General features: G+C 38.6%; 1 protein-coding gene across 4 annotated transcripts; it reads right to left on the reverse strand.

Moving 5' to 3' along the window:
- Positions 1–1,062: 1,062 nt before the first annotated feature.
- Positions 1,063–25,801, reverse strand: LOC126603180 (sister chromatid cohesion protein PDS5 homolog B). Of its 4 annotated transcripts, none has more exons than XM_050269943.1 (29): positions 25,514–25,801; positions 25,162–25,362; positions 24,899–25,080; positions 24,451–24,571; positions 23,319–23,540; positions 22,958–23,174; positions 22,722–22,867; positions 22,487–22,644; positions 22,246–22,395; positions 22,121–22,169; positions 20,924–21,112; positions 19,349–19,528; positions 18,518–18,657; positions 17,834–17,960; positions 17,240–17,380; positions 16,983–17,051; positions 15,178–15,347; positions 13,873–13,990; positions 4,873–5,007; positions 4,598–4,794; positions 4,347–4,494; positions 4,142–4,255; positions 3,916–4,002; positions 3,374–3,826; positions 3,214–3,281; positions 3,079–3,130; positions 2,767–2,856; positions 2,077–2,163; positions 1,063–1,452 (listed from the first exon to the last, which is right to left on the reverse strand). In XM_050269943.1, exons 1-29 carry the CDS (start codon positions 25,607–25,609, stop codon positions 1,408–1,410), a joined length of 4,152 nt encoding a protein of 1,383 aa, XP_050125900.1. In that variant the 5' UTR covers positions 25,610–25,801; the 3' UTR covers positions 1,063–1,407. The 4 variants fall into 4 exon arrangements, with proteins under 4 accessions (XP_050125900.1, XP_050125902.1, XP_050125899.1 ...); XM_050269945.1 differs by having other exon boundaries at positions 3,374–3,805; positions 13,873–13,993; XM_050269942.1 differs by having other exon boundaries at positions 13,873–13,993.
- Between the last annotated feature and the right edge of the window lie 1,265 nt (positions 25,802–27,066).

The raw sequence follows: 27,066 nt of genomic DNA on the forward strand, positions 1-27,066 counted from the left end.
TACTGTGTCGACATCACAACAGCCACTAGGCTCACCAAACAAGTCACGACTCACGAAATCACTTCACCATTGGAGAATACGAAGATTGTGAAGCTCCAAATTGGAGAAGATGATGGGCTTAACTCGGCTGCTGACCACCCAATTTGGTTCGACTCGGCCGGTTCCGTGTCACTCTTGACTCGATCGATGACCTTATCGCCACGATCCAGGACTAGACTGCCATGGCCGACAACAAGTCCATCGGCATCACAAATCCTGAGGTTATTCAGTCGACCATATTATTGCTCGAGGATGAGTTCTTATACAGCATGCCATGTCCTGAAATTCTACATGCAATTTCTAATTTTTGAAGAATATTAATCGCTAATGTCACTAACACATAATTAATTAAATCCTAATGTCACTAACACATAATTAGTGTGGGATTAGCAATCAAATGAAGCCCTCATGCAACTATAAATGCCATGGCACCTTTGCCTAACTAGGATAAGCAGCTACTTAACAATGGATGAAGTTAATCCATCATACATTCTATATATCAGAGGAATACAGGCCTATAAACGTAATCACCGAAGGCGAAGGAATCCCGTTGATCGATCTCTCTCCGATAACCATCCGGGAAGGGTGGGCCGGTTCAAACCATAAGGTTGTGGAAGAGCCTGCTGCTAAGATAGGGGAGGCTTGCAGGGCCTGGGGGGTTCTTCACGGTGATCAACCATGGCGTGCCTTCAGATATTCAGAGAAGAATTCACAGTTCGACAAGAAGCACGGCTTCTATATGCGGATGACTGACTACTAGATTGTTGCTTAACCTATGGATTTCAAATGCTCAAATTTCACCAGTCATTGAAATAGAACAGTTTCAGCTCCGTGAGATGCTTCAAGTGATGCTGTGTTTTACGGGTGACGGTTACCAAGTAAAAACATTGTAGTTCTACACCTTTTATTTACGCACTAACAACCGGAACTTTAAATTATTGAGCTAAGAAATTACAAACGAGAAACCGCTGGCTGAATATGAGGCCTCATACAGGCGGAATCATGCATGAACTTTGTCTACAATGGCCTTTCAATCCGATGGTATTTTCTTGCTATTAATAAAATGACACCAACATTCTCTAAAACTCTCCTTATAGTAGAAGAACACATGCTCATTTCTACGTTCTGCAAAATTTCATTAGCAGAGGACTCGTATATTTACGCATACAAACTGTTCTGATGTTGCTTGCTTGTCAAGGAAGAATATATACAACACTGACATCTAGAGTGATAACTTACACAAGGCAAAGGGTGCAAACTCTGGAATGACCTGTTGGCCCGACCTCTCAACTAGTCTGAATTTTAAGTTCAAGATGTTGCTGTTTTCAAGCACCAAAGTGCAGCAGCATAGCTCAAAATAAAATAGAATCATAGCTCATTTAGTTTCTTTTGTCTTCGAGTTCTTCTAGCCACCTGAAAAGAGTAACCAAACAGAAACAGTGGAATAAGTAACCAGGGATATATTAAACACAAACATGCAAGGGACAACGTCTTATTGGGCTGGCAGTTTTGTAAGCAAATTTGGAATTTCTGTCTTCCTAGATTGATGAATCAAATTGTGCAAAACGTGTAGACGCTCATGCGAATTTACTAAAAGCCTATGATCAAAGCCAATGATTCAACGCTGTGCCTATACAGTTTGTTATTTGGATTCAATATTTATTAAATAGGACAGGAAAGAAAATCAAGGTGTTCTACTCTCCAGTAGAAGTCAGAGAAACACTTATTGAAGAATTATGGAAGACATTTAGATGAAGATCTTAGCTTGTAACAGTTTCACAAATATGGGAAGAAAATACGATTCTTTTTAGGCTATGTAATTCACTTGGAGTATATTGTTCCCAAACAGTATAAAGCAAAAGAGAATATAGTTCTTGACATTTATCAGGATAATTTGACTCGGGAGTTGCATTATCTACATAAATATCGAAGAAATAAAGAGACAAAGCTCCATGCAAGGAAATTATTCGACCTGACACGTCAAAACATAAGAGCAAAATAAAATGATAATACCGAAAAATAAAATGCAAGCCTTACAGCATCCTCATTTGCATTAGTAACTTCTGATGCCGAGGTGTCCACAAAAGCTTTTTTCCCCAGCTTTCGTTTCTGCCACATCCAAAACTACAGAGTAAGCATAAAATCATTGGAACAGTGCAATGAACTCAATTACCACAATTCATGAGTACACATTGCAGGTACAAAAAGGCACAATAACTTTCATGCTACAGTTGAATGTTGTCAAATGGCATTTACTCCTGGGTGGTTCCAGACTTCAAGCATGCATTGGAAACTTTAATGAATGATGCATCAAGTAAATATGAAACCGGCTAAAATATATATCCATAATACATAAGTATATAATGCACGTAAAACATAAATCCATTCCAAGCTTGCATCGTATAAGCACACTTCCTTTAAAGAAACAATGTAGATTGTTACCCACTATCAATGTTGCATCAGACTGGGCGTGGTGATACAGATATCTAGTTTTTGACTAAAACTAACTATATGGAGACAGAAATGGAATTTCATTCAAGTCCACTTAAGCTTTCAACAATATAGACACTTTTTGTTTGATGGGGCCTAGGTGTCCCCCTTCCTAGGGGACAATATAGCCACCTTTTGAACGAACAGTGTAGCCACTTAAAATTGTAAATGTTAAACAACTTAAACTTAAGTTAACATTTGCAAGCTAATAAAACATTCATGGTATTTCACTCTTACCCTTTCCTCCAGTGAACCCTCACTTATAGGTTCCCAGCTCTTACTTTCCAAGCATACTAATTGAACATCCCCGCTACCATCACATGTGATCTGCCAATGAAAAAATGGGAAATTAATCACAATAATTCAGATCAAGCAGAATGGCAATGGCTTTGATAAATACATAATGAATCCAGCTTACAAATTTACAATACATAAAGATGAAATAAAGGCAATGCATATTATTCTCTAAAAATTTTCCACATAATTTACTGAATGATCAAAATAGTTGTTTAAAAATGGAAATAAAAAAATACAGTCATGTTTATTCACCTTGTATGTATTGTTTTGAGTATTATAACCATCCACTGTACCTGAATAAAAACTGGAAAACAAAAACAATTATTGTTATAAAGCAGGGCTACAACGGTGCTGAAAAATCATCTCCTAGATTGGGGAGATGCTCACCATTTATCTTCTGGAGACAAAAATTTGATCCTTTGCCCAATCAATGCCTCAGCCTTCTTACCAATTTCCTACATAATTAATTATAAAATATTTCTCAGGACACCGAAATGTCAAAAATGCAATACAATTTCAAGGGCATTCTCAGAGAGCTTATTCTTACCTTTAAGCTGCAAGGACCCTTTAGATTCGATCTGGGGTCATTGGATTCCACATTAATGCTTCTTTTCACATTAACATTTCCCATCAATGGAATGGTATTTTTTTTAATATTCTGGACAGTGACATTTGATCCACCGACTGTAGCCACAGAATCACAAGATGAAAGTATTTCTTTTTCCAAAGTAATATCAGATTTTTTAGATAAACCATTCTGGTAACCAATATCAGAATCATTGGGAGAGAGATCCCGTTTTCTTCTACATCCTCCTCTACAGGTGCCTTGTTTCTCAGCCTTTCGGGGTTCAGCTTCCCCATCATTGCACAAATTAACTATCTTGGAAGATGTTACGATATGTTTGCTGTCCTTGACAACACCAGATTGTGTGATATCCTCTTGACATTTACGCCCACGTCTAGGAAGAGCACCGGCAGGCTGAAATGCGAATAAAGATTTCTAACAAGATGATAATAGGAAGAAATACCATTAAGACAATCATGGGGGCAATATAACTAAAGCTGTAAAGAAACATTGGAGATACATACCAAAGAGAGATTTGATTTAAATATGTCAACTACTCTTTTGAAAAAGTACTCATCAAAACATGATTGAGTGAGGCATCTTGAATTGGACTGCAGAGAACAAATAATCAAAACGTAAAATGATGTGGAACTTTTAACTAGAAATTTAAATTTCTTCCAGCCAAAAGATAAAGAAAAGAATACCAAATCTTATTAAAAATTGCTCATCACTTTTATACGAAATACTTACTTTATATAAGGATGATGGTAGAAAAATTTTCCCAGGAGCATGTAATGAGGAGAGGGCATTGTGATTTGTTAACGTCACAAAAGAATGCCCAATTTCTGCCAGAATATGCAGCTTCTGCATCATAAGAAAAACCTCCTTTCCTCAATTATAAAACATAAACATAAGGTGAGATAGGAGAAAGATCTTCTGAAGGGAAAACTCTTACACCGGTTAATTCAGTGTCTATAGCATCCTCAGCTCTCTTAATTGCACGAAAAATGCAAATCAAATACAAGACAGAATCCTTGGCAACATCCAGAGCCCCATCAGCATTACTAGCATTGACTAAAACCTGCAATAAACCTAACAGTGGACTGCAAAGAGAAACATAATCCAAAGTTTGTTACCATAGCTGCATTCATATTCAGTACTAGGCAATCTCCAATGTGATTAAGTTAACCAGATATATTTATATACCCGCAAAACTGAGCATATGCTTTTTCATCTTGACAGTCTTCAGGTGGGAAGCCTGTATCATGAGCAAGAATATGGATCAAGAACACCACTATGTATGCTGGAAAATCAGTGTTTAATCCTTCTTGGACTCCAGAGATTTGACGCACTTGAGCTTCTCTACTGTAATCTTTGACAAATTCTGCAATATATTTTAACGACTAAAATGAACGGTATCAGCATACAGTCATTGCTCAAGTCTACAGAAATAACTCATAGATATATCACATTTAGCATACATCATCCTGCAGATCCTTGAGGCAATCTGAAGTGGCCATTGCGAAAGCACATGCATATCTACTAGGTATAACATGCTCCTTCAGTAATTTGTGAGTTTTATCAAGAAATGATCTTCTCACCAATGGAGAATCATCCTGAAATGTGAGGAAAAAAATGACCATGAAAATATAAATAAGTGGCAATTCAAGAGTGCCAATGAAATAAAATTTGAAGAAACTGAAGAGTATATAAACAGGAAGGGATGCAAGCAACTAACTGGACTAAGCATTAACTGGTGATTGATATCAGATACAAAACACACCTATTGCTTGGTTCTCAATGCCATCTAATATTTGTCTTTTATAAATTTTATCAAGTGCATTTCTTTTACCATTTGTCAATCAATCTATGAATGGAACAACTCACTGGAAGACTCGGTGAATATTATTAAGTTAGCGACAGATAAAGGAGGAGGGGGAGGGCGTCAGGTAGTCGACAGCCGGCACTCCATGATCACGTCGAATCCTTATGAAAATGAATCCAGAACAAAATCGCGCTAAAGCTAGGGCGTCACCCGTAAGTGGCGCGCTGTGTGGCCTGAGCACAGTGATAAGTGAGCAAGGGTCGCTGTATCTCCATCGGCACCCGGATGCAGTGTTAAATGAGCAAGGGGGCCATAGAAACTTCTTTTCGAACGACTCCACTCAAAGTTGTTTGGGAGCATATGCTCCTATCAACTTTACCCGGGACACACAAAAGAAGTACTTTGATCCTATTAGACGGGGGAGGGTGAAGAAGCTAGGACAGAAGGGTAGAGTTCAAGAGAGCAAAATGCGTTTAGGAACGTGGAATATAGGAACCTTAACGGGAAAATCTATGGAAGTAGTGGAAGTTATGGTGAGGAGAAGGATAAATATTATGTGCCTACAAGAAACTAAGTGGGTTGGTAGTAAGGCAAAGGATCTAGAAAACTCAGGGTTTAAACTTTGGTATTCGGGCACAAATAGAACGAGAAACGGTGTTGGCATCATCGTGGACAAGACCTTGGTACAAGATGTTGTAGATGTCAAGAGGGTAGGAGATAGAATCATGGCAATCAAGATTGTAATAGGACAAGAACTTATCAATGTGATTAGTGCGTACGCACCTCAAGTAGGGTTGGATACGAGTTCGAAGGAGAAATTTTGGGAAGATCTTGGAGACTTGGTGCAAGGAATTGCTCAGACGGAGAAGTTATTTATAGGAGGAGATTTAAATGGACACGTGGGCAGGGAGACAGGCAACTATGGAGGTTTTCATGGTGGCCATGGTTTTGGGGAGAGAAACGAGGATGGGGAAGCTATCTTGGATTTTGCAATGGCATATGATCTCTTCTTAGCCAACACCTTCTTTAAGAAGAGAGAAGAACATGTGATCACCTACAAGAGTGGGTCGTCAAAAACACAAATAGATTTTCTTCTAATGAGGAAAGGGGATCGTATAACTTGTAAGGATTGCAAAGTTATACCAGGAGAGAGCGTGGCTAATCAACATCGCTTGTTGGTGATGGATGTACATATCAAAAGAGTAAGACAAAAGAACAAGACTTGGAAGTGCCCAAGGACTAGATGGTGGAATCTAAAAGAAGAAAAACAAGCCATTTTCAAAGAGAAGGTAATCACCCAATGTGTGTGGGATAGAGAGGGGGAAGCTAGCCAAATGTGGGATTCCATGGCTAGTTGTATCCGAAAAGTAGCAAAAGAGGTATTAGGAGAGTCCAAGGGCTTTGCCCCACACCAAAAGGAATCTTGGTGGTGGAATGAGGAGGTACAAACAAAGGTGAAGGCTAAGAAGGAATGTTGTAAAGCCTTATACAAGGAGAGGACTGATGAAAATGGTGAAAGGTATAGAAAAGCGAAGCAAGAGGCGAAGAAAGCTGTCAGAGAAGCTAAGTTAGCGGCTTACGACGATATGTATAAACGACTAGATACCAAAGAAGGAGAGTTGGATATCTATAAACTATCTAGAGCAAGGGAAAAGAAGACAAGGGACCTAAACCAAGTGAGGTGCATCAAGGATGAGGATGGAAATGTTCTTGCTACAGAGAACGCGGTTAAAGACAGATGGAGAGGTTATTTTCATAATCTTTTCAATGAAGGACATGAAATGAGTGCTTCTTTAGGGGAGTTGAGTAACTCAGAAGAGTGTAGAAACTACTCTTTTTATCGTCGAATCCGGAAGGAAGAAGTGGTTGTAGCTTTGAAGAAGATGAAGCATAAAAAAGCAATAGGCCCAGACGATATACCAATCGAAGTGTGGAAACTTTTGGGAGAGACAGGTATAACATGGCTCACTGACCTTTTCAATAGGATTTTGAAAACGAAGAAGATGCCAAATGAGTGGCGAATGAGCACTTTGGTGCCTATCTACAAGAATAAGGGCGACGTACAAAATTGCATGAACTATAGGGGTATTAAGCTAATGAGTCATACAATGAAGCTCTGGGAGAGAGTCATTGAGCATAGATTGAGGCAAGAGACACGGGTTTCGGACAACCAATTCGGGTTCATGCCAGGGCGCTCAACCATGGAGGCAATCTATCTCTTACGAAGATTGATGGAAAGATATAGAGATGGGAAAAAGGATTTACACATGGTCTTTATAGATTTGGAAAAAGCGTATGATAGGGTCCCAAGAGACATTCTTTGGAGGATTTTAGAGAAGAAAGGAGTACGAGTAGCATATATCCAAGCTATAAAGGATATGTATGAAGGAGCAAAGACTGCCGTAAGAACTCATGAAGGACAAACCGAAAGCTTTCCCATAACTGTAGGATTACATCAAGGCTCATCCTTAAGTCCTTACCTTTTTGCGTTGGTAATGGATGAGTTAACACGACATATTCAAGATGATATTCCTTGGTGTATGCTTTTCGCAGACGATATAGTGTTGATAGATGAAACTCAGGAAGGGGTAAATGCAAAGCTTAACCTTTGGAGAGAAGTGTTGGAATCTAAAGGTCTTCGCCTAAGCCGATCAAAGACAGAATATATGGAGTGCAAGTTCAGTGCAAATGGAGGCCAAAACGAGTTAGGGGTGAGGATCGGAGATCAAGAAATACCAAAGAGCGACCGTTTTCGTTACCTAGGATCTATCTTGCAAAAGAACGGAGAATTAGATGGAGATCTCAACCATAGAATACAAGCTGGATGGATGAAGTGGAAGAGTGCATCCGGCGTGTTGTGTGACCGCCGTATGCCACTGAAGCTCAAGGGAAAATTTTATAGGACGGCAATAAGGCCGGCGATGCTGTATGGCACAGAATGTTGGGCGGTGAAACATCAACACGTACACAAAATGGGTGTAGCGGAGATGAGGATGCTTCGTTGGATGTGTGGGCACACGAGAAAGGATAAGATTAGGAATGAGGATATCCGGGGTAAAGTAGGAGTAGCCGAAATTGAAGGAAAGATGAGAGAAAATCGGTTACGGTGGTTTGGACATGTGCAAAGAAGGCCTACTGACGTTCCGATTAGAAGATGCGACTATGGGACAGAGGTTCAGGGCCGAAGGGGTAGAGGAAGACCTAGGAAAACTTTGGAAGAGACTCTAAGAAAAGACTTAGAGTACTTAGATCTAACGAAGGACATGACACAGGATCGAGCACAATGGCGTTCTAAGATTTATATAGCCGATCCCACTCAGTGACTTGGATTTTCCAAGTCTCCAACCGAGAAGTTTTCCTCACTCGGGAAATTAAGGGAACACTACCCCAACCTACATGCTCCACTCAGAAAGCTTCAACATACAAGCTTTAACAAAAGAAAATTCAAAGAACTTAGCGAAGAAGGCTTTGGTGTATTTAACACAATACGTTGAAATGAAGGAAAGCTTATTTATTGATATCCCCGATAAGCTACAAATATGTACATATACATGAGTCAAAATAAGCACACAAGAGGGAGCCTTCACAAAGGTTGCTTAGGAGAAGTCTCAGCAGTCGGTAGAGCCCCAGAAAGAGAAGGCACCGGAGGGGGATCATTTGGAGCCTCAGTACTGGACAGAACCCTAGAAGGAGGAGGCATCAGAGGTTGATCATTTGGAGCTTCATTACGCGGTACAGCCCCAGAAGACGAAGGCAATAAATGCCTTTGGAACAAACCCACAAATCTCTGATGATCAAGTAAAACCTGACCATCAGTTTCTTTCATCTGGTCAAGCTTCCTCTTCATGTTTGTAGCATAGTCATGTGCGAGCCGGTGCAACTGTTTATTCTCATGCTTGAGCCCTCTAATCTCCTGTTTGAGACTCATCACTTCAGCCGCCAATGATTCAACTTGGCGGGTTCGAGCAAATAGGCGTTGGGCCATATTAGACACAGAACCTGCACACTGAACACTGAGAGCCAGCGAATCCTTAACAGCTAACTCATCAGACCGTTTGGAAAGTAGTCTGTTATCTTTGGGAGTGAGAAGGTTCCTGGCCACCACCGCAGCGGTCATATCATTCTTCATCACGGAATCCCCAACGGTAAGAGGACCAGTAGGGGAGACGAAGGATGGGCGCCATATGTTGTCTGGAGAAGGCGGGGCTGCCTCTTCAACAAGGTTCAAGTCAAAACGACGGTCGGAGGGGCCAGACATTTTCAAAGGTGTTGAAGAGAGAAGAGGTCGGACAAATCAAGATCTTAGAAGTGCAAGAATGAAGCTTCTACTGGTGGAGATTCAAATGTGCTTTGGAACTTAATGCCAGCCCCTATAAAAATCTGCACTCGACGAAGCTTCAGAAATCGAAGAGGCGCCTGCTCAGAAATCGAAGAGGCGTTTGCTTTCTCAAAAGCTGGGCTGCTTAGAGATCACGAGGGTTGATCTCAGAAATCGAAGAGGCGTTTGCTTTCTCAAAAGTTGGGCTGCTCAAAGACCACGAAGGCCGATCTCAAAAATCGAAGAGGTGCTCGCTTTCTCAAAAGCTGGGCTCCCCAGAGACCACGAGGGCCGATCTCAGAAATCGAAGAGGCACCTACTTTTCCAGCCTTTTCCAGCCTTGTCAGCACCTGTCACACGCACACTCAGTTTTGCGGAAATTATGGGCATTCTGTCAAAGACTTCTGGGAAAGTAGAAAACACATGAATCTTACTGTTCAATCACCCACTTCTCACACGCAACAATAGCTCATGGGTACCACAGATAACTTTGCCAAAGTTCTCTGCCAAAGTTGAGCACGTGAAGCTTGCAGCTCCCACTACATCGCTCTGACCAAGAAGGGTAAAAGAATAGCAAAGAAACAGCACTAACAAAGTTTAGACCCATAAATTTTGAAGGTCTAGCTACCATATTATTACCCACAAGGGTAAAGGAACAGTACCACTGCTGGATAATTGGAAAGTCCCTGTGTGTCAACCTCTGTGCTTCGTGGCAAGGTAGACTAGCAAACATGCCCAACCTTTACTCACATTCGAGAAAACACTCCCAATAAGATTGCTTGCTCCAAAATCGAAGAGGCACCGTCCTCCGAATCTCGAGAGCCAGACTCCCAACATGACTACTTTCTTAAAAATCGAAGAGAGGGTAAAGGAACAGTACCATTGCTGGATAATTGGAAAGTCCCTGTGTGTCAACCTCTGTGCTTCGTGGCAAGGTAGACTAGCAAACATGCCAAACCTTTACTCACATTCGAGAAAACACTCCCAACAAGATTGCTTGCTCCAAAATCGAAGAGGCACCGCCCTCCGAATCTCGAGAGCCAGACTCCCAACATGATTACTTTCTCAAAAATCGAAGAGACACTGCTCCCCGAATCTCGAGAGCCAGACCCCCAGCATGATTGCTTTCTCAAAAATCGATGAGGCATCGTTCTCCGAATCAATCGAAGAGGCGCTCGCTTTCTCAAAAGCTGGGCTGCTCAGAGACCACGAGGGCCGATCTCAGAAATCGAAGAGGCACCTACTTTTCTAGCCTTGTCAGCACCTGTCACACGCACACTCAGCTTTGCAGAAATTATGGGCATTCTGTCGAAGACTTCTGGTGAAGTAGAAAGCACATGAATCTTACTGTTCAATCACCCACTTCCCACACGCAACAATAGCTCATGGGTACCACAAATAACTTTGCCAAAGTTCTCTGCCAAAGTTGAGCACGTGAAGCTTGCAGCTCCCACTACATCGCTCTGACCAAGAAAGGTAAAAGAATAGCAAAGAAACAGCACTAACAAAAGTTTAGACACATAAATTTTGAAGGTCTAGCTACCATATTATTACCCACAACTGTAAAGGAACAGTACCACTGCTGGATAATTGGAAAGTCCCTGTGTGTCAACCTCTGTGCTTCGTGGCAAGGTAGACTAGCAAACATGCCCAACCTTTACTCACATTCGAGAAAACACTCCCAATAAGATTGCTTGCTCCAAAATCGAAGAGGCACCGTCCTCCGAATCTCGAGAGCCAGACTCCCAACATGACTACTTTCTCAAAATCGAAGAGAGGGTAAAGGAACAGTACCATTGCTGGATAATTGGAAAGTCCCTGTGTGTCAACCTTTGTGCTTCGTGGCAAGGTAGACTAGCAAACATGCCCAACCTTTACTCACATTCGAGACAACACTCCCAACAAGATTGCTTGCTCCAAAATCGAAGAGGCACCGCCCTCCGAATCTCGAGAGCCAGACTCCCAACATGATTACTTCCTCAAAAATCGAAGAGACACTGCTCTCCGAATCTCGAGAGTCATACCCCCAGCATGATTGCTTTCTCAAAAATCGAAGAGGCATCGTTCTCCGAATCTCGAGAGCCAGATACCACAGACCACTTTTTCAAAGTGCTCTGACAGAGTTAAAACATGTGAAACTGGCAGCTCCCACTACCGTGCTATGACCAAGCAGGGTAAAGGAATAGCATTACTACTTGTTGTTAGGGAGACTCCTATATATGTCGACCTCCATCCCCAACGGACAGGCAGACCTGCAAAAATGCTCAACCCTTCATCATATCTGAGAGGGCACTCCCAACGAAGCCTTTCGAAATATTCAGCTTTCTTTCCCCCCGATAATACCTCTGCAAACAAGCTATACTAGAGCAAGAATATCTCATATCATCAGGGTTAAAAGCAAGAGTATCCCATATCATGCTTTTTCCCTGTCTTTTCTTTTGGCCTTGTTTTTACCTGAAGACAAGGAGAGAGAGCAATCAGTCAGCACTTGGAATCAAGCTTCCAGCCAGGAACTGACTGCCTGGAACCCCTTACCTGATTACTTACCTGGCATTGCTCTCGAGTACTCATCTTCAACATCTTATGTTTCCAGGGAAGATTCCGCATCTGCTTGAGGGACAGATAGGGCAAGTGCGAAGGATACAAGGAAGCATGTGGAGACAAGTGTAACAGCACACGTGCCGATACATTCATTACTCTGTCAAAAGCAAAAGTATCCCATATCAGCAGGGTGGAACGTACTCTAGATTTGATGGACTTGTTTTGACCCTCAAATTCTTCAGTCGGCCTTATACTCTGGAGGAAACCAGAAAACCCTCCAGCTCAGTTCAAGAATAAGCCTGTGGAAAGTTACTTCTTCAAAAGCAAAAGTATCTCATATCATCTCTTCTCATTTTTCTTCTCTTTATCCTTCATGCTGCTGCAAGATGGGGAGAAGGTGAACAATCAGTCGGAGCTCTGATTGCTTACCTTGTCTGTCACCTCTTTCAGCAGACCCCCGAGCTCGGCGACTTGGGGGACTCCTACTACATGGTTTGTATCGCGCTTGACCAAGCCTGAAACTACAAGTAAGCTTCAAGTGAAATTGATACATTACCTTGTGCATCTCCACCAGTTAAAGATACCACCCCTGGATGGAGGAAGAGTACTTCCAGAGAAGATGCCACATCTACCTATGAGACAGATAAGGCAAGTCAAGACGACACCACACTCTGATACTTAGAAGTTTCGTGATTACGAGATCATTCTCCCACAATATTTCCTAATGTCATTTGTACTAAATCATTCACTTGTACTCACTAAATGAGAGCTTGAACCTATGTACTTGTGTAAACCCTTCACAATTAATGAGAACTCTTCTATTCCGTGGACGTAGCCAATCTGGGTGAACCACGTACATCTTGTGTTTGCTTTCCTATCTCTATCCATTTATATACTTATCCACACTAATGACCGGAGCAATCTAGCGAAGCTCACAAAAAGCGATCGTTTTCGCTACCTAGGATCTATCTTGCAAGAGAACGGAGAATTAGATGGAGATCTCAACCATAGAATACGAGCTGGATGGAAAGAGTGCATCCGGCGTGTTGTGTGACCGTCGTAGGCCACTGAAGCTCAAGGGAAAATTTTATAGGACGGCAATAAGGCTAGCGATGTTGTATGGCACAGAATGTTGGGTGGTAAAGCATCAACACGTACACAAAATGGGTGTAGCGGAGATGAGGATGCTTCGTGGGATGTGTGGGCACACGAGAAAGGATAAGATTGGGAATGAGGATATCCGAAGTAAAGTAGGAGTAGCCGAAATTGTAGGAAATATGAGAGAAAATCGGCTCCGGTGATTTTGAACATGTGCAAAGAAGGCCGACTGACGCTCCGGTTCGAAGATGTGACTACGGGACAGAGGTTCAGGGCCGAAGGGGTAGAGGAAGACCTAGGACAACTTTGGAAGAGACTCTAAGAAAAGACGTAGAGTACTTGGATCTAACGGAGGACATGACACAAAACCGAGCGCAATGGCGTTCTAGGATTCATATAGCCGACCCCACTTAGTGGGAAAAGGCTTTGTTGTTGTTGTTGTTTGTATAACCAATTATGAGCTGCAGGGACCAGAATCTCAAATTCCATCAGGGTTGAGGAATATGTTTTCATTAGTTTTACACGAAAAAATGAAGCTGTAACAAGGAGTCCACATGAGTGCAACTTACAAAAGATTGTGTTCCAAAAGTGAATGTTACTCCCGTTTCAAGTTACAAACTTTAATAAGCAAGAGAACAGGTGACCAGTAAAAATGAAGGGCAACACTAGGATACACAAATGAGAACCAATCAGAAATACCTTTGCCATTAAAATTGTAAAGTGAAAGATCTCTGGAGAAATATGGAAATCCCATCTTCGAGCAAGCCGGAGAACAGACTTTGCAGCAGCTAATCTAATACAAGCCTTATCACTTTCACTGCTTTACAGAACAAGTGAAACCAAATGAGTGGTGTCCAAAAATACTTTTGATATACAAGTAAAAAGTATAACATAATTCACTGAACATAAAGATTTTAAAAGCCCAACTAAAGGTTGAAAAGACTTTTTAAACTCTAAAACACCTCAAATTTTAGGTCTTGAGTACTTGTTTGGTAGGACTATTTTTAAAACTTAAAAGACTCAAAACCAACTTAAAAATTTGCCTAGTTGAAAACATCAAAAGTGAGTTTTTAGAGTTTTTAAACTCATGTCCAATGCTTTCTGTCTCCAAATATTTTATGTGCACATCTTCACATCTTTTCTCTTTCCTATCTTTCTCTCTCCTCTGACGCTCTCTTCTCTCTCTCTCTCTCTCTCTCAGTTTTTAGAGTTTTTAAACTCATGTCCAATGCTTTCTGTCTCCAAATATTTTATGTGCTTTCTGTCTCCAAATATTTTATGTGCACATCCTCTCTCTCTCTCTCTCTCTCTCTGGATTTCCATGTCCAGTTGTTGTTATCGACTCCACTGTAAGATGAGGTTTTTTTATAATTGTTAAATTTTAAAACAATTTTGAATCTCATACCAAAGGAGTTTTTGAGTCTTAAAGAAAATTGTTCTCAAGAAATGTTTTTAAAAAAGGTTTCGAGAATGATGAAATTTTTTGAATAGGATACCAAATAGGCCCTTAAAATTGTAGCCTTTTTATTCAGTTGTTTGTTGGCTCAATATTGCCATTCAGCATAATGAACAACAATCACAAACTCACAGCAAAAGCCTACACAAACAGTTGAGAATCTCATCTCTGAATGTGAATCTACAAAATTTCGTCAGTTTCTAAAGCACCCTTCTTCCCAAATTAACTTAAGACTGGGAAAAAACATAAAGTCACAGTAAACTTAACCACTCATTCTTATGAAAACAAAACCACATTTTTAATTGCTTCATTCAAACACCATAGGGATTCTAGTCAAAAGCTGAGATGATATCAAAACACGTCAAGTATAAGCAAGAAGTAAAAAAGAAAACTCAGTGCAAAGCAGAGATTTAAATAATTAAATGATTTAGTCAATTTTACCTTCTTTAATTTGGCTTGAACCATAATGAAGAATTAATCCCATATAAAAGTTAAGGATGAGCTCATAGACTAAGAAATTTTCTATGTCAAGGAGTCTGAAATCATACCATGAGGTGATACCCTCAGCAGTTTCTCCCCTTTGCAGCATTGTTGACAAAATGTCCCAGAGCTCATCAATTTGCCATTTGCTGTAGTCCTCAAGCTCATTAATTTGCTGTTTGGTGTGAGTTCCCCTGTGTGGCAAGAAGCTCTTGACAAGTGTTTTCAGGCCATATATCTGCAAAATAAGTGATTAAACCAGAGGAACCATGGAAATATCTGTAAGAAATGAACAATTTCTATACAGTAATTCTCAAAGTTATATAATCATCTTAGGTGATTTTGGACCCCTTGGTGGGTTGATCCTTGCATAGACAGAGCACTTCTTTCACATGAGCCCGTAACAACACTTTTAATTCGTTAACCTAACTAATACATACAGGTTACCTATCAGAATTCGTGCAAACTATAACAGTGCCAAAGATTTTAACCAAAAAAAAGGTATCCAATCTGTAAACCAAAGCTTTTAGTAACTAAATGGTGTAATGACATACTTTCTCCTCTTTCATGGTACAGTAACATTTCAGCAAAAAATTAAATTGATTAATTCCATATAAAAAAGAAGGAAATTTTTCGTGGAGAGCAACTCAATTTCACTGATTTGTCAACTGTTTCATCAAATCCCACTCACAGCTCAACTGAACTCAAGTTTTTTCTAATACAAAAAGCCATGACCAAAAAACTTTTCTAGACTTCATTGCATAGAATATTTGTTCTCTCACATTAATTTATTTTTTTAAGCTTATAGCATTGCAAATTAATCAATGTATTAAAAGGCTCCGCGCAGGCGAGGCGTTCCATGGATAGCCCTGCCTAGGTGTGAGGCTGAGGCTTCGCCTCATGGGACCTAAATTTTTTAATATATACAATATAAATGTGTATATATATATAAATATATATATAATAATTATATAATATAGTATATTACTTTGTAAAACAATTAATCAACAATCAAACAAGCAATCAAGATCAAATTGAGATTAGAATACTAAAAAACTTGAATTTTGAAACAAATCGTGGTGGTGTGGAGAATTTGAAACAAATTGATGTATGAGATTGGAGTAAATTTGAAATATGGGATTGGGATTGAGAATTTAGGGTTTGAGCCTTTGAGGAATTGGGTGAAATATAGCAGAGAGAATCAGGTATTGGGTGGTGAAATATAGCAGAGAAAATCGGGTATTGGGTAGGGAAGAAGAATGGACCTACTGTGATTATAAAAAATAAATAAAAAATTAGACTTGGCCAAAACAACGTCGTTTTGGGCCAAGCCATTTTAACATAAATTAAAAGACTGCCAAAACGGCATCGTGTTGGTCCAAGTCTTTATAAATAATAAAATACCCTTCTTCCTAGTGTGGTCGTCTCCTTCGTGAAGACGCCGCTGCAACACACCAGAGCAGAGGTTTCCAGAAAAATTCAAATTTCAAGCAACAATTTGGATCACTGAAGGGTACTGGGAACGGGCAGTCAACGCCTCAGGTGCACCTCGGCCGCCTAGGCACACCCTGACAAAGCCTAGGCGAGTTTCTGCCCTACTCCCCGAAAACAGAGGTGAAATTGCTACCCCCGCCTCCTAAGGCCGCCTAGGCATGCCCCGAGGTGCGTCTTTTAAAACACTGAAATCAATTCATGTATTCAATTTAACACGCTTTTCAATGGTATAGTATATTAGGAGGATTCAACAAGATAAAACCAAGGCACATCTTCCCTGTACACTAGACAGAAAATCCAAACTTTGATGGTAAACACCATTCACAGCTGAACAAAATACTAATACAAGTGAAAAACAATGTTCCCATTCAGAATGTACCTTTAATTTGCAAGAATCACTAGACCCGGATGCATCATCACAAGAGTCTATAAAATCTGAAGAGTTCACCTACACGGAAGAAGTTAAAGTATTATACTCACAATTTTCAACAGATACTTGAAACAAATAAATATTCTACAACATTTGAGATCCTCGTTTAGGGAAAATAAGATATCTATATTCAAAACCAACTACATTCTGGCATGCCAAAGTTCAAATAAAATGTTCATATTTATCTCACAGTTGATGTGAATTACTTGGAACATTTTTTGATATATATAATGGGTGATCTCTCCAACTTGGCTTTGGAATGTTGAAACAGAATGCTGTGCAAGACACCCCAAGGACTGTAACACTGTTGGTATGTTCTGCCCAACTAGTAGAGAATCCACAAGTTCCTAGACATATTGAACAAAAGTTGATTCAGTACGGATAACTCAGCATTATTTGAGTATACATGCAAGTTACGACATTGTAAAATATGACAATTCCGAAATTCTTAGGGTTATTCAGATGTACAGCAAACAAATATTGCGTCTCACTAATACATCCATATATAACCCAGTGGCAGATTTGGGTCCCATGTGAGGGTGAACTTAAACAATGATAAGACTATAAATAGAATGAAAATGTATACAGTACACACACACACATGCACATAAATGTGGATATAAAAAAAATGGTAATGCAATACAGCTAACAACTTATTAGGAGGCAAATGAACGCCATAAAGTGTATTTAAAAATATATATATGACTATCTATAGAACATAGTATGTGTGAGGCTGAAAGATACATAACCATAAGTAAGGATAAACAAACCTAAAACTTTAAAAATCAAGCTAAGCATACCTTACATAGATCTTGGAAAATCAATTGCTTTGAATGATCAACTAAAGCAGCAATTGCTGAAACAGCATATTTTGACTGAACGCGAGTCCCCTCCAGACAAACCCTCTTCAGAAAGGGGTAGATTTCACTTCAACAAAAGAAGAAAAAGTTGAAGCCATTCTCAAAACATTGGGATAAAACAGGTTTAGATTTCAAAAGGCTTAATATTTAACAAAAGGAATGGAGAGGAAGGACACTCTTTCTCATTTAACTGTTGCCAAAAGAAATAGTCCATGTGTAAGCAAATACCAAAGGTTAGAAGCACAAATAGCATAATATGCATATTAAAGTTTGGGGTATCTTAACCATTTACTGCTGCATGTGTAAGGAATAGTAATCACACCCATTAGAAAAATTGCAAGACTTGACTTTCGGAATCCATGCACATGTTACAGAATAAAAATCATTGATTTGAGCTCTTTTATATTTTTCATGGATTGTGTGCACCATGCACAAGCTCTTTTTAATATTTATTTAACAAAAACAGTTCTGACAAAGAAGAAACATCCAAACTTGAATGACTGAACAAATTAACATCAGAAACAAGATAAAAAAAAGGACACCCTTCACAATAAAGTCTCCATTGGAACATAAAACTCCATCCTGCTCAAAATGTACAGGAATCAGAAAGACTGCAGAAATTACCTGAGTTTAACAAATATGTGAGGGCCTGCTTTGGCTAACACTTCAATCAACTTATCATTAATTGGGTCCGTCTCCTTTAATAACTTCTGAAGTTGCACTTCTGAACCTCTTAAGAGTGTTGGGAAAAAGCTGGTGATTGACTGAACCAGAAAACAATTAAAAGACAATTTCAATCAGTGAAGAGACAAAAATATTCCCCAAGATACTTAGATAGTACTTGCTCACACATCCAAACTTGTTTTACTCCTGGTCTTATATTATATAAAACATAGATACAAGGTTGAACTCATTAAGAAAAGGCAAACACTAATACGCTATATACGCAAAAAAAAAATTATATAATATCTCATCCTCTTGTGGAAACTAACCTAATCTCTCAAGCTTTATTGCAACAGAAATGCAAGAAACCAATTTAGGCCAATATAAGTTAAACAAAAAGGCAACATACTGATACTACCAAGGCCAATATAAGTTAAACAACATACAACCAAACGACAGCATTAGGCGAACTAAAACTCATTCTAAGACCTGACACTCGTAAATCGTACAATTCAGTTCAGTCCTTAAATTGAACCATGCTATAAATGCTATATGTGCTTTCCATATTGTTGCTCAAGTTTACACACTAAAGTTGTCTTTTGTGCTCACCAATTGTAAGTGTTAACACAAGCACACGAACCCTTCATGGTCTTTCTCTCGTATGGTTAGCTTTGTCTTTTTTAGCACATGAACTTAATCTAACTTTGTTCACATTCAAAATTTTTACACTTCTGCTGAGGGAAAGTATTATTTAGATCCACTAAGCAAAACAGAAAATAAAAACCTTCTTACCAGCAGAAGTCTGACAGAAGAAGCCTCCAAGTTTCTCTTTCCAGGACTGTTACTGGATAGATCATCTAGAATACAGCAAACATGCGCTGCACTGAATATATTATAAGAGCATTTTGAGGAAAGTGTTCGTAAAAACTCAAAATTCTGATGTTTCCCGCCAATCATATTCAGAAATTTGTCCTGAAAATAAGAAATGAATAAGTAGACAACACAATTTTTAATGAAGAAAAAAACAGAGAAAAGTAAAATTATAATTTTGTTACCATCAGGTATCTTAATCATACAAAAGAAAAATCACCAATAAAAAAGGAGACCATTGTTTGACACCACCTCATAATTAACCAAACTGAAATTCAACTTGGCCGTCCACATTATAAAACAAGTCCCATAAAAAATGCAGGGATATCTATTCAAGCAAACAAAAAGTTGATCTCGCTTGACCTAACTTTATTCACCCCAAGACTTTTCATGGGCCTATTCCTTTTAACATCCATTCAAATGCTTCATCTCAACCCCAGGGGCATGTCAGTCCTCATACTGGTGAAAGCTCAAATTAAGAGAACCTCTACAAATTATAAGTGCAAATTGTGTATAAGGGGTGCACAAGTGGTCTTCGTGTAATTGCGGCTATCACCAGAGAATTTGATAATGTGTTTCTGGGTTTCCAAATAAGTTTTGGATGACTCCACATTACTATATTTACATTATTAAACAAAAAAAGCAATTAAGCCTTATCTCAGAACTGGAATCATCTATATAAACCTTGACCTGCCTCATCACAACATGATTCAGATTTTACAGTTTTATGCCTTATAAATGACAAGCACTGTTTACAATTTGCCCCAACTCCACAAAAAATTAACAATATAAGACGGAAGATACCTATTCAACTGTTTTGCTTCATCCAATCACATTTTCTAAGATCTTATATTTTACTATTTAATTAATGAGTGAATAGGGAATACATGTTTTTGCCCTCCCCATTTATCATGAAACACTTACAATTAAAAGGAAAGTTTCATTGAACTTAAAGCTCTGGTTTTCAATGTATATTGACTAACCAATTCAGTGATTCAGACAGTCTACAATCAAGAAAATCCAACTCAGATAGACAACAAATGTCATAAAGAACCTTTATTAGGAATTATTTCTTTACCTATTTTGAGCAATGAAATCATACATATGTTTATAAGAGAAAACATGCATGTTACCTTTGCAATGTAAGTCAACCAGATTCAAAATTAATGAGCTACGGATACACAAAAAGAAATAATTAGCTTAGAAATCTATGTTTACCACATTGGACATGAGAAATCAAATTATTAATTGTTAGCCACTAATCTGTTTATCTGCCTATATACATACCAATATATATTTATATATTAAATCTATATATACATATATATATATATGCAACAAAGTCATATATGTGGGTTCCATACAAACAAAGTACTGTCTGCACACAAATAAGTACATGCATGTTCCCAACAATCATGCACGTGCAGAAGTGGCTCAAAGAGGAAGAAGGGCATTCATGGGATCATTTAATTAAAAGTAAAGGTTAAATAGACGCACTCTGCTTGCACGGGCTTCTTTAAATTGCAGGTCATCCAATAACAGAGCCAGTGAATTAAAAATGTTATTATCTTTCATTTGGTTAAATTTTTCAAAGCACTCTTCTGCTCTTGAAGGGTCTGCAAAGGAGACTGCCATTTTTGAGAACTGAACTTTATATCTCTTCTGCATCTCTTCTGAATTACTCCCCTGCAACATCAAGTTAATTGCTTCAATTATTCAAAACTATTAAAGTGTAGCCAAAAAGTGAAAAGCTGCTATTCATTGCCTGCATACACCAGGAAACTTATACAACTTTATTCAACAACAACAACAAAGCCTTATTAATGAGTAGTAAATTTAAGTGGAATCATACAACTTTATTCAACAACAACAACAAAGCCTTATTAATGAGTAGTAAATTTAAGTGGAATCATACAACTTTCTTCAATGAGTAATAAATTTAAGAAAATGAAATATTAACAAAGCATAGAGCACACTAAATAAATTTCTGATAAGCTAACAAATGTCAGGAATATTCACAAAGTCTATTACATAGCATTAGTCATATGCACAGTGATGTATGCTGAAAGCTTTGAAAATTTGGTGCAGTAATTTATCTCAAAGGAAGCATAACATCCACTTGTTATTGATTCTTCCGGGGAAAAAAACATTCAAGATAATGCTAAGCCACATTTTAGGCCTCTAGAAGAAGTCTGAACAGATTCATTGAAATGCAACAGTTACCACGCTCTGATACTTGTTTGAGCACTAGGACAAATATTCAGTACTAAAAATACACAAAATTAAGTCTAAACAAGAAAATGTGGAGAAAAAAAATTCTTCCGAATGGAATACTCATAGAGGGAAGCAATTGCTTTTATCACCAGCATAACAACTATATATATATTCAATGGCTTTGTAAGAACATGTTTCAATACCAAGATTTGTTTACTTTTGGATTTTAATAAGCATCGAACCTCAAGCAATCTCTATTCACATAAAGGACCTTAAATATACTCTAAATTCATAACAGTGTTCACCAAATTAAAATTGTCCAGAAACTAACAGTTGAAAATATTAGTTAAGCATGCTTTTCCAAAAACTCACATAAATTAGTTCAAGGACCACACGGTATCTCGATAATGGATAGTGCACAATATATTCACTAGCTATATACAAGCCATGTTTAGCAAGCACGAGATTCAATTACTGTACCTTCTCTTTCTTTCGATTGGCTAAATAAGTTTGCATCTCACTTTGCAACCTACAAAACATTTGTACATTGTAAACAAAGAGGACATTCACCTTAACCACAGCAAGAGCAAGTTAGTGATAAATACCTTTGTTTCTGAGATAAAATAGAGTTCAAAGCCTTTATATGAAGTGGGGTGAAAAGAGAAAACAAGTGGATCCAGTGCCTTGTAATTTCATGAACTGAAAGACCAGCTGGAAATAGATCTTCTGCAAGAACAAGCTCCATATTTTGGGACCTGAAGTAAAACAATAAGGAATGAGAGTCAAATACAACATTGTACAGCATTGACTTTATTCTAAAAAGCTATAACATGTGAGAAAACAAACCTGAAATCCATACAATCTTTATCAAAGCATAGCATCAATATTTTACAAGGAATCTGTTCAAAGTGGTCACTGATTGTCATAGAGCCTTTAAAGCATTTGTTACAATAATCTCGATATACTTCCATCAACTTCTGCAAAGCTTTCTTTCTAACGGGTATCTGCAAATAATGCAACCTTATCAATACAAGACAGCAAGTGTAACTTGGCGAACTGAAACTATTTGTTTTAGAAATACCTTCTTATCCCTAAGTCTTTCAGTGGTCTGAGATATTATTTTGGGAGGAAAGCATCTCGTATTGGACATGGCAAGATCACAGGCAACAATCACTGCCTGTGTTCTCACCCTATCATCAAAATCTAGTAGCCGACTTTCAAGGGCAGCTGTTTAGAGCAACAAACAAGTATAACTAATATTCCCAGAATTACACAACCATAACTCATATAGGAAATAGAAAATGTTTTGTAACTTACGGAGAACTTCTTGTGATTCCGCCCCAGAGGGGTTGGTCACATAGCAAACTTTAGCACACTGTAGAGCACTAACTCTAACGTCCGCAGATTTATCCGAAAATCTTTTCAAAAACTCAACGAAGAGGTCATGATACCTTTGTGCAATATGGTGATCAGGCAGTGTGAAAAGTTTTCCAATTAAATTAACAGCTTTGAGTCGGACATCAACCTGATCAGTCTATAGAAAAAAATCAGACTCAAGTGATATTTAATGAGTGGTGAGGTAACGAGCATAAAAGGAACTTAAAGAGAAATCGAGGCCTATGCCAGGAGATGAAAATAATTAAATCAATCTAAAATGAAATAAGACGAGAAGACATACCAGTAACTCTTGAGTCAAATTTGGAATGACAGCAAGAAGCATATGAGGAGCACACCCAAAAATTTTAAAAATGATTTCATGGTAAAATTCCTTGAGCTCACTCCCATCAGCATCTCCATCCAAAATACAAGATGTCAGAAACCCACAAACAAAGGACTCAAGTTTGTCTGCACATGTTTGGATCACAGAAACTGCAAGCTGAGAAGAAGCAGAATCTGCATCCTGTGAAACAAAATATAAGAAAAAACAGTACTTCTGAGTTAATTAAGCTAAATATTGATATCAAGCATTAGCAGATAAGAAGCACTACTCCATGTATTTCACCAAAAGATAATTTGTAGTAAAACTAATTTACAATGTAAAACAATTTACATGAAAAATGGGAATTTTCATTGCAATTTACTTTTGTTTGGGTGTCTGACTTGAAAACGCCCATTTCATTACAAATTCCTTAGTTAAAACACCTATTTTTGTCCAGAAAATTAACCACCAGCATTCCAAACAGTATACAAAATCACACATTCACCAGTAGTTGATACTCATTTTTTCTTTCAGGTTGGAGACCCAAATTAAAAATGATTAATCCATGATCTCACAAGCAACTAGTACAGGAAGAAACAGATTCCAATTCCAAAAGATCTTAGTCTAATGCGTCTAATAGTTCTATGATAATAAGGTCCAACCCGGTGAATGTACAAGCCCCATATACAATCAGAAGTCAGAAGTTTTATCCTTTATTAAATAACCTGCTTCCATCATTTACTACTTTAGCAATGACTCCATGTTTATAACATGCAACCTTTTTCAGCTTTTACCACAGAACAAAAGTAATATCACGTATTTGACCAGAAAACAATGCATAGGGCAATTTACCTAGCACCAACAACCAGACTATGATAAGTGGATGCAACATTTTAAAGGCCATGCTAACACAATCCCGCATGCTACCTCGTATCAATGAAAATAAATAAACATGCATCGGAAAAAGCTCATATTATAACAAGCATTGGTTTGCCAACGCTCTACTTAACATTAGTGAACACTATTTTGACATCAAAAACACGTAGAACTAGTTTATCATACAAAGAAATGTTTCTACAAACATCTGAAGCACCCACTATCTAACACTTGCCTTTGCCTCCTTCACAAGATTTCGTAGAACCACATCCAAAAGTGGCTGAGAAGCTTCCTCGTTTAGTATATGAACCATTATAGACAAAATATCATTCATCAAACTCTGCTGATGATGTTGCCTACAGGGGAAAAATGCAAGCCATTATTGTTGATGTCATCATAGTTAAGCCCAAACTTTCAATACATTAAAACATAACAAATGCTCTTAATCAATTCAGAGACACTATAATCTCAGATACTTAACTTGGTAAAACATAAAAGTAGAGCATGTTCTAGGCATCTAAGTTGCAGTCATTTATAACTTTTCTTTATTCCACGAAAGTGGATATCTAGTCGTAGAATGTAACAGGATAAGCATTGATTCCTCCAGAATTAGCAATTACAGAGAGCCCAAAACATAAAAGAGTCGAATGGAAGGTCAAATACTAGGAATGAAGGATCGTTACCTCACAACAGAGAAGAAGGCATTGAACATTTCGAGAACTAGATCATTGCAGTCAACATCCAACATGATCACACAACATTTACATCGCGCAACAGTCTCTACTATTTTGGCCCTCCTCGAAAAGAGCGGGCTCTCCATATCAGCTAGCTCGACGAACGTGCTGATAATGAGTTTAAAAACGTTCTGAAACAAAATAGGAGTGTAAGCGTCTTTCAAATGATGAGTACACAGTGTAATAAAAAATGGTCAAACACGCACACATACCCTTAGATATTTGTCCGCAAAAGGGGGTTCGGGTGCCATAGCCCGAAACATTTCAGTTACACAGATGGCCACAAGAAGCCTGACGTCCTTATCCCTATGCTGAAGCAAGCCATGCACAATAGCTTCTCTCAGGGGCTCCAACTTCTTACAAGCTTCAGCCGAAGAAGCATGTTCTAACTGCGACAAAGCACTTGCAGCTTGCTGCAAATCGAAGCATACAAATTACAAAACAAGCAAAACCGCAAAGATCAACTGAAATCACTACCCGACGAAATGAACAAGCTCAAAACACAAAAACCCACAATTCCATTTCAAACATAAAATTCTAAAAACGATTCGAAAAATTGCTTACTCGGAGAGATTTGACGATGAAGTCCTTGTTTGGGCGCGTTTGGCGGCGGAGGTGGGTGCCGATTTCGGAGACGAGTTGCAGCGCGGACTCGGCCATTGGGGCAGTGAATCGGAGAGAAACCCTAACTCAGCGGAGGACGGTTTTGGCAGTGGTGCAGCGGGCGTACATTCGATCGACGGCGTAAACCGTGATTGCAGGCCTGGAGGGAGGACGAGAGCTTGACGAGTGTGACAAGAAAGTCAGTGGACTTCGGAGATTTGAGGGTGGGGAGGTCTAATTGCTGAGAGGCTCCCGCCTTTGGTGCGCGTTGAGAGAACGCGCCTTGTTGTGGGAGTGGTATGGCAATTTGGGCTGGGGATATTTACCAGCCCAAAAAAAAAGGCCAGCTTTTGGGGTATAAGGTACCGTTTGGTACATGGGATGAGACGGAACATACCCGTTGTATGTTTGGTGCGTCAAATTCTTTGGGACCCACTGTTATATGGAACGAATTTTCATTAAATTTCCCTTCCACTTTCCCCCTGAAATGAACTCGTTCCACCGCATGGAACAAAAATTATAAAATTTTAAGACAAAAATGCCCCTTGTCTTTTTCAATATTTACTTCATCTAAATCATAAAACAAACCCTAAAATTCTATCATATTTTCTCCATCATCTCAGTCAATGCCTCTTTTTCTCCCAGTCTCCCGCAACCTTCCTTTCCCACAACCTCATCATCTCCCATAGCCTCTCTTTTCTCTACGCATCTCTAGGTTTCAGGTTTGATCTTGCTCTCTGTAGATCTTTGATTTTGCTTTTCTTTTTCCTGACTTATCAATTTTATTATACTATGAAGTTTAATTGTAAGTGTAGAGACTCTCGACATGTATGATCTTAAGGCTTTTGAATGTTGCTTAAAGTACTCTTTCTCTGTGTGACTAAGCTTCTCTTCAATTTCTTCTGGAATTTCATTGCCCACCTTTCATATGAGTTTCTGTAACATTTCTGCTCGACTGTGCCTAAATGGTTATAAGAATCATGCACAACAAAAGCTGATTTTCTGGGAAAATAGGATGATTCTGAGAAAATAAGTTAGTACTTTTGTTGTTAGTTTTGTAGAGTGTTTAATTTGTTGTTAGGTTGTAATTACTCTTTTTGGGTAATGGCTTTGGCGCCTTGGAGTTGAGATCTTTTCTCTAATTAGTTTCCGTTTTATTTCTTAGTTCAAAATTAGTTAAATCACAAAGGCGCCTGTAGTATGCTGTTTGCATTGTTTCCTTTGAAGTCTATTGGGATGATTATAGAGTATTTAGGTGTAGCTCATTTAGGGAGTAAGATATTGAGAAGGGTTTTGCTAGATCAAAATTAATCTTTTGTAGTTCGAACTCTCCAGGCGGGATTCTTTAAAAGACATTTATGCTATTTGTCTTAGGTGTAATATATACTAATCTTGTTGTGTTGTGCAACTCATATTTTTGGTTTGGGTAAATTTCATATTACTACCTTAACTATGGGTAGCACTACAATCTCATACCTCATATTTTAAACGTTGCAATATCATATCTCAACTTA

This window comes from Malus sylvestris, chromosome 15, assembly GCF_916048215.2.
Source record: "Malus sylvestris chromosome 15, drMalSylv7.2, whole genome shotgun sequence".
Lineage (NCBI taxonomy): Eukaryota > Viridiplantae > Streptophyta > Magnoliopsida > Rosales > Rosaceae > Malus > Malus sylvestris.

Excerpts from the sequence above, each read along its gene's own strand:
- LOC126603180 (XM_050269942.1), bottom strand. The coding sequence starts at position 25,609 with ATGGCCGAGTCCGCGCTGCAACTCGTCTCCGAAATCGGCACCCACCTC. Across the intron at positions 23,541-24,450 it reads ATCTTGTGAAGGAGGCAAAG|GATGCAGATTCTGCTTCTTC; the intron begins GCAAGTGTTAGA and ends TTTGTTTCACAG. Across the intron at positions 19,529-20,923 it reads AAGAAGCCCGTGCAAGCAGA|GACAAATTTCTGAATATGAT; the intron begins GTGCGTCTATTT and ends TCTTATTTTCAG.